Source organism: Salvelinus sp. IW2-2015, linkage group LG35 (genome assembly GCF_002910315.2).
Source record: "Salvelinus sp. IW2-2015 linkage group LG35, ASM291031v2, whole genome shotgun sequence".
Lineage (NCBI taxonomy): Eukaryota > Metazoa > Chordata > Actinopteri > Salmoniformes > Salmonidae > Salvelinus > Salvelinus sp. IW2-2015.
This window is the reverse complement of record NC_036874.1, coordinates 11006862-11021409: the sequence shown is the minus strand read 5'-3', so window position 1 is coordinate 11021409 and position 14548 is coordinate 11006862. Positions and strand designations below refer to the sequence as shown.

General features: G+C 42.4%; 1 protein-coding gene and 2 pseudogenes across 1 annotated transcript; 1 reads left to right on the top strand and 2 right to left on the bottom strand.

Annotated features, from left to right (window-relative positions):
• Positions 1-5228, top strand: part of LOC111958989 (Friend leukemia integration 1 transcription factor-like) — a 20609-nt pseudogene extending 15381 nt beyond the window's left edge.
• Positions 5229-5326: 98 nt separating this feature from the next.
• LOC111958988 (zona pellucida sperm-binding protein 3-like) lies at positions 5327-8278 on the bottom strand (annotated as a pseudogene).
• Positions 8279-10764: 2486 nt separating this feature from the next.
• tektl1 (tektin like 1) lies at positions 10765-14163 on the bottom strand. The gene is made up of 9 exons (XM_023980466.2): positions 13783-14163; positions 13446-13569; positions 13236-13402; positions 12954-13058; positions 12547-12712; positions 12030-12196; positions 11861-11956; positions 11549-11662; positions 10765-11367 (listed from the first exon to the last, which is right to left on the bottom strand). Exons 1-9 carry the CDS (start codon positions 14044-14046, stop codon positions 11170-11172), a joined length of 1401 nt encoding a protein of 466 aa, XP_023836234.2. The 5' UTR covers positions 14047-14163; the 3' UTR covers positions 10765-11169.
• Positions 14164-14548: the final 385 nt, after the last annotated feature.

Here is a 14548-nt window from a genome sequence, read left to right as displayed (position 1 = left end):
CTCCTCTTCCTCCTGGTCCCAGACCCTGAGGTGTGGACCCAGGACCATGTGCGCCAGTGGCTGGACTGGGCCATCAAGGAGTACAGCCTGGAGGAGGTGGACATCATGCACTTCCACACACTGGAGGGCAAGGCCCTCTGCAAGATGACCAAGGAGGATATGATGCRCCTCACGTCCGCCTACAACACRGACATCCTGCTCGGCCACCTCAATTACCTCCGRCAGAGTAAGGGTTACGGCCTGGSACTCRTAGAAASTTTTCATWTGAYTATTTTYATACTRCATGAGGACATAACTGATCTATGTATCCATTTTGTAACCTTCTTTGAATCTCTTTTTAGGCAGCCCTACTTTCTCCTACCCCACAACTCCAACCAACAACACACAGCAACAACCCAGACTACAGGTTAAATCAGGTAAGACAATTAACTTCACAACTCATTACCAAGAACACAGTGACAGTGTAAAATCCTTAAACTGCATGCATAAAGAACCTGGAGCTAGCGAGCATTGAGATAAACAGCCTTAAAATGAGTAGGGGATTAAAATGGAGGGGTTTTGTGGCAGGAATAATCTATTCAAACCTCTCTGAGGCAGATCAAATACTTCAAAATGTAGTGTTGAGTTGCCATTTCAGATTATAGTTTAGAGCGCTTTAAAGTTTTTTGGCGGAGCGTTTCCCTGAGTTGATGACTCTTTGACGAGTCCACGACTCAAGTCAGTTTCAGACAGGAAACAGCTGCACCGGCAGAGAAATGGACGAGTATGGGTCCCACTTTGGGACACAATTGACAATCTAGTGGCAACAGAGGTGGCACGGTCAAAAGGACACTCATCCCAAGGAATACTGGACCATCTTCAGCTCTGTCTGTTTTCTTCTGGCTGCTTCAAATCACTCAAATCTCAGTTTTTGGGCTTCCTTCCATAGACTGTAAAAAAACTATGGACGAAGCCATCGATGACGAATCCCCATTGTTTGCTATGGGAATGCTCAGTGGTGCATTTGATGATCAGGAAGTATCATTTCAGTGTGTCCCCATCTTGCTACATGGGAGGAGTTTTTGGAAACATTGCATGCGCAGTTTGAGCTACTCTGGGAAATTACGTTGCAGGCTAGGTCAGTGTTGACCCCTCATGTAGTATGTCAAGTTGAAGGCCCTCCGAGGTATCGCAGGCTGACATTAGCAACTAAATTGTCCAAGTAATCGGACATGCAACTGGTGAAGTAGAAGCAATTCTTGATACTGTCACGTTCTGACCATAGTTCTTGTGTGTTTTGCTTGTTTTAGTGTTGGTCAGGACGTGAGCTGGGTGGGCATTCTATGTTGTCTGTCTAGTTTGTCTGTTTCTATGTTTGGCCTAATATGGTTCTCAATCAGAGGCAGGTGTTTTGTGTTGTCTCTGATTGGGAATCATATATAGGTGGCTTGTTTTGTGTTGGGGTTTGTGGGTGGTTGTTTCCTGTCTTTGTGTTTTCTCTGCACCAGATAGGGCTGTATCGGTTTGCCACATTTTGTATTTGTAAGTGTTCACTGTTTATCATTTAATTAAACATGTTGAGCACTGGCTACGCTGCGTGTTGGTCCGATCCCTGCTACACCTCCTCTTCTCGTGAAGAGGAGGAAGGCTGCCGTTACAGATACCATGATTGTGTTTGGGAAAAAATGCTTCCTTCTATGGTTGCTGGGTAAATACACTTGAATTCAATCACTTTTGACAGTCCCCCTTTTGATTTGAACTAAACATCCCATACATATTTGCCCATTGTAGAAGTTCTCACTAAGTTACTTTAGGACCCAAATGCAAAAACATTCAAGAGATAAAGGTGCTCAAAGTTGACCTATTTTACAAACCCCACCATGAGACAGCTATGTCTTCATCACTGGAACAGAAACGGTTGAGATTGCTATCATTTAAAAGCTTACAAACAGTGTTGTCAAACTATTTTATACTTTCTTGAAAATAAAAATGTAATTTAACCTGAAACATAAATGATCAATAAACGCTGAAACTCCGATTTGTTTCATATTCAAATATAGGTCCATTYTATTTCTATGATTGACACCCACCCTGTATTCAAGAGCATGTTGTCTCAACCAATGGCAGGCACAACACAAAAAACTCATGATGTAAAGTAGGGTCTAATCTACAACATATGCATATATGAAGAAAGAGCTTACGCGTTTTTAGATAATTAACTTCAAGTCCATTTTCATTTAAAAATCTCATAATTTATTTGAAAACAGTTTGAAAAACCTTTTTATAAGCTTTTAGCTGATATCATGTTTATACTTTCTGGTGATGTAGACATGGATGTCTCATGGTATGGTGGGGTATGCAAAATGGGYCAACTTTGAGCACCTTTATCTCCTAAATGTTTTGGTATTCAAGTCCAAAATGTAACTTTCTGACTACTTCTTCCATGTACAAACATTTTATGGAAAGTTTTGTTTAAATCAAAAGGGATGCTGTCAAAAAGTGATGGAATTCAAATGGATTCACCCTGCTACCCCTGTCTGAACTTTCTTCCTGTGGATGCCTCGTCTCACCCTCCGTTCTTTTTGAGCAGAGAACAGCTATGAGGAGATAGGCAGAAGGAACAGCTGGTCATCGAACCCCATGCTGCCTGCAGTAACCAAAGGTACAATAACCGACGTCACATCTCATTCTCAGTGCTTTACATTTCTTGTGAGCACTAAGGCAGATTCATACTAATAGTTGTATCAGATATTAGTTCTAGAAATTATTACTACAGTGGAGGCAGAATAAATTCATTTGGTCAAGCATTTTGTAGTTCAAGATGGAATAATAATAATGATAGAGAAAACTAAGAGTAAACAGAACTTTGTCGACATGTTTTCATCATGCTGATAAATACATCATGTTTATGATTTAGGTTCTCAGATGGAGCACCAACACAGCACCAGAGTCACAGAGCCTCCGCCGAGAATTGTGCAAGGTGTGCATCTGTACTGCTTTCTCATTTCCTGATCCTAGTTTGTTGWAACACTGGTATAACCTTTGTACCATAGTCAAGCCAACAATGTCTTAACAGAACAATCTAACCTTTCCAACCCTTAATTTCCTTGCAGACCCATACCAAGCATTAGGTCCCATCAGCAGTCGTCTAGCCAACCCAGGTGAGAGCATATCCCATAATGCACCATGTTAAACTGGTGAACCAAAAAGGTGGTGACAAATGTGGCCTTTACACTGTCTGCTTTGGTGTCATGAACTGTAACACTCAAATAGATTGAATAGGAGAACAGAGGGATTCCTTAAAAAGAGAACAATTAAGTCGTACATTCCCGGTCTGGGATGACACATTGACAAAAATGTCCACCTAGACGATAGCATTATACATTCACCCTCAGCAAAACTAAGCTGAAACATTTTAATTATTGTCTCCCGTTAACCAGAATGACCCTGTTTGACAGAATTAATTCTGTATCTCCTCACAGAAGGCCAGGCCCTCCACTCCAAGAAACGAACAGGCAAACACAGTTCATACAGGCTGCCTGACCCCAGCGCTCACAGGCCTGTGGGTAGGTTTCTGCCTGGTCCACCCACGTTCTGTCTCTCTCCATGACACACAGTGAAAAAGGTCACATTTGCAGAAATAGTTCAAACTTGAAAATGTATTTAGAATCCTGGTGGTATCTCTTATGCAAGTTATATTCACAGACACCCATGGGACATAGATTGATATGACAATAGCAAAATAGTCCACGAGAAGGAGATAGCAATGGTGCATGAATGAAACTGCATGTGAATAAATGTAATTGTATTTGTGTCAAATTGCCAGTTGGCAAACTATCCCTACGGGATTAATTGACACAAATAAAAATGACAATGATTCACAGTAATAATTCTTACGGTGTTCTGTGCAGATCGCATAAAGAATGAAATGAAAATCACACAATAGTAGATAAGGATATTCAAGCAAAAATACTTATCTATACAAATACAGAAAAATGAATTGTGTATGGATAAAACTACACTAATCTACAAACAATCCTACTCTTAAGAGAAGCATTTCAGAAAGAGATCTTGCTCGCTTTAACAGAATCCAGCCCTTTGATGCATCCATTCCCCTCACCCCCTGTCCCGTTTCTCTTCCAAGGCTCTGGACAGATCCAGCTGTGGCAGTTCCTGCTGGAGCTGCTGTCGGACAGCAACAACTCCAGCATCATCACCTGGGAGGGCAACAACGGCGAGTTCAAGATGACCGACCCGGACGAGGTGGCCAAGCGTTGGGGCGAGCGCAAGAGCAAGCCCAACATGAACTATGACAAGCTGAGCCGCGCCCTGCGCTACTATTACGACAAGAACATCATGACCAAGGTGCACGGCAAGCGCTACGCCTACAAGTTTGACTTCCAGGGCATCTCACAGGCCCACCAGAGTCACGGCGGAGAAGGGGGCATTGTTAAGTATCAGACTGAGGTATCTTATGCCCAGCCCTACCACAGCCACCAGCCAAAAATTAACTTCATGAACACGCATGCCGCCCCTATGCCCGTGTCCCCTGGGAACTTTTTCGGGCCGTCTACAACTTACTGGAACTCAACAACCAGCCCAATGTATCCCGGGTCTCCCATGCCAAGGCACCCGGGGACTCACTCCCACCTGAGCTCATACTATTGAGGTATGGGTGTCTTGCACTAGACTGGATGGCAGAGCTTTCTGAAACAGACTGATATCCAAGATACCATCCACAATGTATCTGGTCTTTACATCTAAATTAGGTTGAAACGCTATGCGAGTTTTGTTAGTACAGAATGTAAAATGGACAATAATGCTCACGTCACATCTTCAAGCAGAGGCACCATAAGATAGGCAAAAGGGAGAGGGTAAACAATGTGAAGAAGCAATGGTGACTAGTAGAGACCAAGGGATAGCCATGAAGGTTCTGCCTTCTTGAATTTCTCAACTATGGAGGTTGAGAATTTGTTCATATTATAGCCTGTGATTCAGTTGTTTGAAAACCACATTTTTCAAGTAGGTAAGTATTTTGTTTAATATGTCATTGAGGTCATTGAAGGACTTAAAGGGGAAAGTCACTGACTGTGGGAAGTGCTAAAACTGTTATGAGGTCTTGATCGCAATTACTATATTCATTGATCTAACATTTGTAAACGTATCATTGTACAGAATGTGTCATACAATTGTAGCAATAAAACATTTACCCCTGTAGTAATGCTAATAAAAGGAACTTGTATATTTGAGTTGGTCTCCTTTCTTTTCTCCAAACCATTGATAATTTTAACTGACAAAAATATTAACTAGATGGTGTATCAGTAATTTGTTTTATTGCCAAGGTGAATTATCGACATGAACATCGGGCAGTGACCACACTTGCTGTYTATTTGTCCACACCAAAGAACTCCKCGAATGTTCTGTGTGGTTCAGAGACCTGCTCCACTTCCACAACAGCAAATCCCTTCACAGGTCTCTCTTTAAGTCTCTCCACCTGCCTCACACCTAACTGCCCCTCCACCACGGACTCGGGCTGTGAGGTTGTCGTCACCTCCTGGGTCAGAGCAGGCTTTGTGTTGTATTCCACCGACCACGACTTGCTGGTGACCATCTTGGTGGTGGCTAGAGTACACAGAGCGAGTTAGATGCCAAACATCCTCACCGACACAGACTGAATAAATGGATACTCATTGATGGTGACAGGCTAATAAGCCTTGTGTGTAAATGTTTGAAAATGGCTTTCCAAATAAAAATTATTCATATCATAAGGCCATCTTTACAAATGCAAAAAAGTACTCGACCAAAACAACCTCCCAAAACCCAACAGTAAGTAAATGCAAAGATACACTTGTAGGCACAGTACTCACCAGAGGGGACAGCAGAGCTACATGTGGACTCACAACAGGAGCAGACTGAAGAAGCTCCATACAGCTCCTTCCATCTGATAGGACCAGACCAAGACATGTCAGAGCAACATGAGTCTTGTTTCTATTATTCATGGTTTTCTATCATCTTTTGCAGGGCCTATATGGATAAAGTATCAGGCAGCTTCAGTATTAGCAGGGCTTACCCCCCTGCTGCGGAATCGTAGGTGCAGGCCTTCGCAGTTGAAGAGGGGACAGACCTCCCCACAGACATAGCACAGTGCATGTAGAGCTGCTGTGGCTGAAGAGGCGGCTCGAGCTGATTCAAATGTGGCACAGAATCTACAGTTTGCATACTTATGTACATACTTCTTCCAATGCAATGTAGTGTCAGAGGACCTCAGTAAAATTAATTGCATAGACAAGGGAAAGAAAAAGATTAAGCTCAGTAGTCATAATGCTTGATGAAGGCCATGTATTGCATAGGAAATCTAACGAGGGCATAGCACTCAAGTTCAACTACTGGTCAGTTGACTATGGTTACTGTTGCATATTACGAACGGAGTGCATCCTTAACATACCTGCCCTGCTGTCATTCCCTGAAACAGAAAAGCATCCATGGTAAACCTCACAACATTCCTTTTATATGGGATGAATCTGGAGCCACTGTTGTTTCTGCTCTCAACCATGCACCTGAGCAGAAAATAGATTACTGTTAAATCCAAGAAGTTCCTTTTTTTTTTAAAGGGYCAATCTGCAATTGCTACATTCATCTTTGGATTTATAAATGAATGATATATACCCATATATTCTTGAAGAATATAACTTATCAATGCTGCATGAGCCTAGTTCAACTGTGGTACAACATCAGAACCCAAAACTATCATTTGGGTATCACAGATGGGCAGTACTTGCATCTATTGCTCGCTCTATGAATTTGAGAGTGGTTACATTTCTCCAGCCCCATCCTTCAGACTTTTGCCAAAACATGGGCGGGGATTTTCCTTGTTATTGTTTCAGCTACAGATTRCCTCTAAAAGCAAAGTACTGTGCAAATGATACTGATAGAAGTGATCTGGCATACTGTATGTCTACATTACCCAAAATGGTCAATGACAGTAAACTGAGGCGTAGAGGAGTGTGACTGCTTAATGGTCACATTACATGAGTGGACATAGAGACGTCCATCTTTAGACAGGGAAGGCACTTCAGCCTGAAAGTACATGGGCTTTCCCATAGAGTATCCATCGGATGGGGCAAGTCTCTCCCATTGAGCTGAGGGAGAGAGAATGAGTAGTCAGATCTTTCAATTACCTGAGGGCTCATTTAAGTACATTCTATAACATGAGGACTACTCATTTACTGTAGATCAATGATTCATCTATACCCTACCATTACGTGCAGTGAGCATGGAACGAGTTCTGTTCTTCATTGGTTTAGAGACCTTGTGTACCACGTTCAGCATGTAGCCTATTTTGTAGGAGTAATGATATCTGGAAAGAAATAAGCAAATAATTGGCATCGACTATGAATCAACTTTTAAATGTTGTGCCAACCTGCTATCATTTATGTCCTTTTCTTTGTATGGAATGATAACCCCTCCAGTGACATGAACTCAAGGTAAACATCAATCCATCATAAAATTGTGTAAATACTGCAAGTCACCTGTTGAAGTGACAGACAACTTGCAAGGTGAATGGTGCAGCTCGTCTGATAGGCCCTTGGAGCTTCGGAGGGTCATATCGGAGAGTGTTGGAGTAGGCCACACGATTATTTACTAGCTGTTTATTGAAGATAAGTAGGCCTATGTCAATATCAACAAGGTACTTCTGGGAAATGTAGGCCTATGAATGCTGACAAACCTTACCGAGCGCTTGCTCCCACAGAGGCCGAGGTCGTATTCGAAGATGAAGGAATCTTTTGTAGATTTATTGGTTTGACATGTTCCGAGTGTCAGTTGAGACGGTGAACCCCCGGAGCCCAAAATATTTTTCTTTACCTGCACGAACATCTTGTTGATCTTACAAAGTGTTATCACTTCGCGGGCTTGACTTTTTGGACCAGCGGGCTTCTGTGTTGGGTACACCGGGATCAGTATTTTCCTAACTTTATCCGGTAATTGTTCATGTCCAGTTCCACGGACTGGAGAGAAATGTTCCTTGTCTACCAGCGGCCCCCTTGAGTGCTGGAACACAGGTAGTTCGAGGTAAGACGGCGAGTCTTCGGTGAGTAATACCTTCACAAATGACTGGCGTTCATTTGAGCCTCCCTCTGCTCTTAGAGAATGCAAAAGGAACAAAAAGGCCAAGTTGAAAATATAAAACATATCTATATTCATGTACCAAATTGTACAATAACTCGAGCAAAATCAGGCCCTGCGTCAATTCATATCCATACGTATGCCGCGTTCAAATACTAGTCGGAACTAGGAAGCTTAGACATTTCCGACTTGCTGATTCGTTGATCACCGCACGTGTACAACCAGTTGGCAAATCGAATTTTTCCGAGTTTCCTAGTTCCAACTAGAATGTGAACGCGCAATATTCCTTGCAAAATGAGCCAGAATCAAAAACACCTGTTGGAGACCTAGTCGCACAACGCTCGTGCCACCGAGGCCATTTGAACTGCAGGGAAAATATTAGATAAATTGGATATTATAATATTATAGATGATTATGCCTGCCTATACGTTTTTATAGACTAGACAAAAATAGTCAGGGCCTATAAAAATGAAGAAAATACAAATAGACAATTATAGATTATATACAGACAAGTTATTATCCATACAGTGAATGCTTTGTACGTTGTTAGCTCTCATTTTCAACTTTCATGACAGATAAATGTGGGATATTGTTAATTATATGCCTAGATGTAAAATAAGTGTTAAGCACATTATTTTTACATTACTTGAGCAAAAACCATGTGTGTGTTTGCCCATCTCTAGAAAATAGTCAGTTCAATGGAGAATATATTTAATGTACAGAAAGCACACATATGTGTTAAATTCAGCAGAATACAACGTTTTGGAACGGACAGATAGAAATACGGTATGTATAACAAACATGCCTCTCCGACAATTAGAACAAGGAATCATGCCAGCTCTATTCATCACATTTATATCTGAAACGTTTCGACGACGCTGGCCAACAATGTGGTCATGGTTTCCTTATGAATTTAGCGGCAGTAGCATTATATTTAAAGATGGGTAAATCACAGTGAGAGAGTGAATGATAGGAGAGTTAGAGCAGAGCCAGTCCAGTAGAAGGCAGAGGGGGCTGCGGCCCCATTACACCGGTGGGTGGAACAGCATTCATTGSTAAAGGTGAAGTTGAGGCCCATGGCGTACTTCTCACCAGTCAGTCCACACAGGGCGGAGGACACAGCTCTTCTCATAGAGCGTCACACTGAACTCTCCTGTAGATTAAAGGTGTTTATGACCGAGTTAGCGTTACATTAATGGTGTTATTTGTACACACTCAATCACAAACATGCGGGCACACAAACACAATGTATGTAACTAAAGGAGCTCTCACCACGCTCCCCCACAGCTTTGCTGGACAGACATAGCTGACCTGGAGGACACTTCTGAGGGAACTTGATACAGTCCAGTGGGGAKATGACAGGGAAGACACAGGTGAAGCAAAACAGAGGAACTGAAAGAGAAAGATATTGATTACACTAAGAACAAAGTAAAACGAAAGTTTGGCGCAGGGACTGAAGGATAGTAGAGATTTTTGATTGATAATCTTCACTGACAATATTACCTAAGGAAGGAGCTACAGTCTTATGATGGAAATGGGTGGGAGGAGCTTAAACAATGTTTTTAATGTAATAATGCACAAGTCAATATACAAAGCTAAACACCAATTAGCTTCTCCCATAAACACACATACATGCACACACAAACACAGTACATGATACATTGCAATATAAGTATTCCATTTCTAACTCCTTTCTCTTCCACTTACCCACAGATGGTACCAGACACAGTAAAAGCAGATGGCATAGAAGCTGCGACATCACTTGTTTTTGTTGTCTCTCTCCAAACAAAGATAATATCCTGTATTCCCTTTGATTTGACTGCTTTCCCAGCTCCTCAAGACCTTTCTGTCTTCTCGTTATCTAGTTATTCTAKATCATCTAAAGAACAATAACTTGTTGCAACCTTCTCTTATCCAGAAAATGTGTTGATGTAGTCCTTTCTGGGGATGCGTCTGTACAAACCTATGGTATTATGCCAGTAATTTTAGTCTTCTCTCTCTTCATGCATCGTCTGCTCAGATCTGAAGATAGTATCTAGGAAAACGAGAGGCTACCTTAATTATCTCCCCACCCCAACACATCTGATTCAATTAGACCATTATCCGCCCAGTGATAAGACTGAAGTCACTCCTCCACCATGGCTGATTGTCAAGTGTACACTGGAATCTGCATAAATACTAAAGTAGAAACAAACTATCTGAGTATTCAGTTAAATAGTGTGTATTGCAAGGAAGATACAGAAATATATTGCTGAAATCTACAGTACTGCTTTGACGTGTATAGAGGACCTTCATACAAGTATTCCGTAACCACTCACTAAAGAAGAGGCTTATTGAATCATCCCATATTTCTTAATGAAAAACTCTGAAGTTTAGAGGCAGTACTGTCAAGTGACTTGCCGTCTTATGACTCGGACTGAAGAGGGGGCGATGAAGACTGAACTTTAACAGTATACATATATTCACAGGTGACGTTGAACATAAACAGTACAGTAAACTGATTGTGATTCTAATGCAGTCGATGCTGAACATATTCAATTCGCAATATAGATGCCAAGCTGTAAGAAATGCCAGTATGACAAGGAGATCAAGTACATGCCAATAAAACCCATGCACATTTCTGCTCTAAGGGACTCCCAAACAATAAGCAATGGGGCTGAGTTTGCAGAGAAATACTGTTTGTTTATTTCAAGTACACATTAATGGTGTAATGCAGAAATGTGGTTAATCGAGGGTTGAGATTCCACACATGACTTGGTTAAAAAACACACCTTCCTAATATCTTGTTTAAATGGTCCCTTTTCAGCACATTGGTCCATCTTTCACTTCATGTCCAGGCGAAAACACACATGCCGTTTGTATACAACTATAGATTCGGGCTCTTCTCTTTCCTTGATTCCTCTCCTCATCTACTTCTCAAAACGCATTGGAGGAGAATATCAGAGGGAAGATGAACCTTAGATTTTTCTTCCCTCTGATCTTCTCCTCCAATGCATTTTGAGAAGGAGCCAAAGAGAGAGGAAACATTGAGGAAAGAGGAATTGAGTCATGCACTACATAATGAGTTTAGTACAACCCCTGTTGGAGGAAAGTGGGCATTGCTCGTCTGTCGACCAGCTGCCGCCGCAGCCTGACCACAGCAGAGTCCACCTGCTCTGCGGCCCTCTTGCCGTGCAGGTTGGCCACCAGCTGCAGACATGTGCCCTGCAGCCTGGAGAGCTCCTCTTCAGAGGAAAGCAGGCAGCGTCTCAAAACAGAACTACCCTGAGAGAARAACACAAGACTCAGAACATGAGAGCAAGCACTTAACTCGACAATTGCATAAATCATGGATTGATGTCAATGGAAGACTTGCACAGAAATGTGAGTCTACTACAGTAAATGGCCAAGTACATAATAAGAGAGTGTCACTCATGTTCATTTTTAGAGGAAGGTCGTTAGTTACCTGTATGAGATGAGCAGCCTCAGGTAACTGGGTCCCAGGGTGTCTGTGGTAAACCTTTACTATAGGCCTGTTCAGTTTCTCTCTGGAAAATATATCCCCACTGTACTCAGGGCCCTGGAAAACACATGACAACATAGGAAGATAGGGGTGGAGTAGTGAAGTCACCCACTATCAACATTATTACAACCAACCAACCATTACACCAACGTTAGTGGCTCTTTCTTTACCAAATCAGCACAGATACAGACACTATCTCCAATGCACATGCTTATCCATGACAAAGCTTACAGACAGTTCCACTCACATACTGACCAGTGCTCTGTCATGGCTGTGACGAATGCAGTTCAGCTGCCTCTGTTTGCGGAAAATGGCCTGCCTGGTGGCTGCAGACATAGTTGTAAGATTTTGCTGTGCGAGAGAATGAGAGTTTTACTATTTTGACTTTTAAATGTTAAATACTAYTGTATGTCCCATGCTGTACCTTCAGAGTGACTGTCTCAGCTATTTTCTTCACCAGAGCTTCATTGACAGTACGGTGGGCAGCTTTTTGCCTGGCGATGGCATTGCCAATCATCTGCCTGATGTTTTCTCGTAGCAGCTGTGATTGGTTCACAGCCAGAGTGGAAGACTCCAGAACCTGCTTACATTCTGAGAAGGGAAAGATATGGGTAATTCTTTATTTTTCAGACCTGTTTCAGCTGATATTTGCCTAGTATCCACTAAGAGTGTATAGTAGAAATGGGCAATTTGTGGGACTAACTAGCAAATGGTAAGCCTACAGCTGCTGGTTTAAATAAATCCCAAATAAATAAATGAGTGGCTATTATRTAACTATTATGTTATTACACTGTCACCACGTCGAGTCTAAGACAAAAACTAGGTGAATCACTGACAATAAAACAAAGTGTAACCACAATAGGCACTATATGGGACAAGGTGACGTCAATACAGTGCCATAAACTGTGTTACATTAGTACAGTATGTTATTGACATAGCACCTGGAGTGAAGGGGGCGATTGGCTCTGGCAGTTTTATGAGGCCTTGGGAGGGAGTTCCATGTCCCCCTGCGGAGAGAGAGCCAGAGCCAGTGTGTGGTAGAAGCTCTAGAACACGCGCTCTCTCACTGGCACAGTCCAACAGCTGCCTACTGCACTGACCCAGGGTCTGTACATGGCAAGGAGAGAGAGAGAGAAATAAGGGCTTTTTTACAGGTATATCAATAGCAAATCAAGGGATATCTCAACAACTTTCTTGACTAGGCATAATCATAGTCACCTGTATCCACTGAAAACCATAAAAAGAGAGAATGCGAGCAATCACATTTATTTTATAAAGCCCTGTGTACATTAGCATTTGTCATAGTGTTTTTACAGTAACCCGGCCTCTAGCAGTTAGATGTCATCACCTGTAGTTGTGCTAGTGTGCTCCTCAGAGTGCTCTCCAGCTCCTGTTTCAGCTCAGTGAGTTCTCTCTTTTCACACTCCAGCAAATGGTCTGCTCCGTCTCTGCCCTGGAAACAGAACAATCATCTGAAGTGTTTTTTTTYCTCATAGCCATACAGTAGATTAGAATCCATATAGGCCTAATGTAGTCCAGCAAAGCAATACTGGGCAGAATAATTTGGGGTCAGGTGGAAATATGAAATTAACACAAATAAATTAAGTTGTGATACATGCACTGAACTCACAGTCTCAGTAGTAGCTGGTCTTATGGTCCTTCCGTCCACACTCTTCTTGTTGATCAGCATTTCACACCTCAGGCTCCTCAGCATCCTCTCCAAGAGCCCTCTCTCCCTCTCCAGTTTAATGCATTCCTGTGCCACCTGGCCAGCTTGTCTACGTATCTCGCCCTCCACTTCGCATGTACTCCCCTGCTACCCCAACACTGGCCCTGTCGCCCTCCATTTCCCTCACACTGCGCATGTACTCCCTTGCTACTCCGACACTGGCCTCTGCACACTGCTCTCGGAAGCAGGGAGGGGGAAACGGGCCCACAAATGTGGTGGTGGTAGCATATGGGAACTAAACATGACATAAGATAATGACATTGAAGTCTACATATACAACAATATATAACTTAATTTCATAAACTGTGATTGCATTATTTCGCAAAACAGCAATTACCACCAACATACATTTTAGGCTAAAGCTTATATAGCCAACATGATTTAAAATAGTGCACATTCATTCACTATTAATTGAATTCATCATAACTTTAAAATATKAAACTCTCACCATTGTCCCTGTGTTTTGGGGTCTGAGTTTATTCTTGCACAAAGCATCATTAGTATCACCACCTCCAACCACTTCAATTGTGTCTGTGTGCCTCGGGGTAAACGCGGTGGCGCTACAGCTCCGCGCACGGCTGATAGACCCCGGCCGTCCTGCGTGGGTTTGCCGCACCAAGTGTTCCGCTCGCCGTATAGAGTGCATCGTATCATCTCGCCAAGACTGCGGTCCTATCGTCACAGAGGCGAGGGGAACTGACTGAACAGGCATTTTCTATTTACTCAAGCCTCTTAAAAATATATATATTTTGAACTACCAAGTCTCTTTTGATTAGACTACTAATTACGAAAAGTTCCCCTCAACCCCCCGAGGGCCAAATAAACTAGAGTTGAAATATCATCTCCAAAGCAACAGTTTCCAAGTAACCAGAAACCATGGTCCTGCTTGTGATTGGACAATAGGTCAGTCAGTTGTGAGGTGAGGTCATGTCTAAATGGGATATAGCTTTTGTCAAATTTACGTCAAATTTTTATTTTATTTTTTAAACTAACCCTAACCCTTTTCCTGACCTTATCCTAATTCTCAACTGCCACGTTAATTCTAACCTACTGCGTAAGCTCTCCTAAACCGGCTACAATAAGAACATTCTGACAAACGCTGGATCCCTTCTAGCCATGACCGTTTACTGGGGATCATATTCCGAGTGTGAAGTACAGAGCATATGAGACACCCGCGGGTCATGAACGTCACTTTGATCATCCATGACATAGGC

What these genes read in the sequence shown, in the direction of transcription:
- tektl1 (XM_023980466.2), bottom strand. Translation starts at nt 14,046, where the DNA reads ATGCCTGTTCAGTCAGTTCCCCTCGCCTCTGTGACGATAGGACCGCAG. An exon ending in GCACACTAGCACAACTACAG is followed by an intron (nt 12,713 to 12,953) that starts GTGATGACATCT and finishes TGCCATGTACAG; the next exon opens with ACCCTGGGTCAGTGCAGTAG. An exon ending in ACAGCCATGACAGAGCACTG is followed by an intron (nt 11,663 to 11,860) that starts GTCAGTATGTGA and finishes TGTGTTTTCCAG; the next exon opens with GGCCCTGAGTACAGTGGGGA.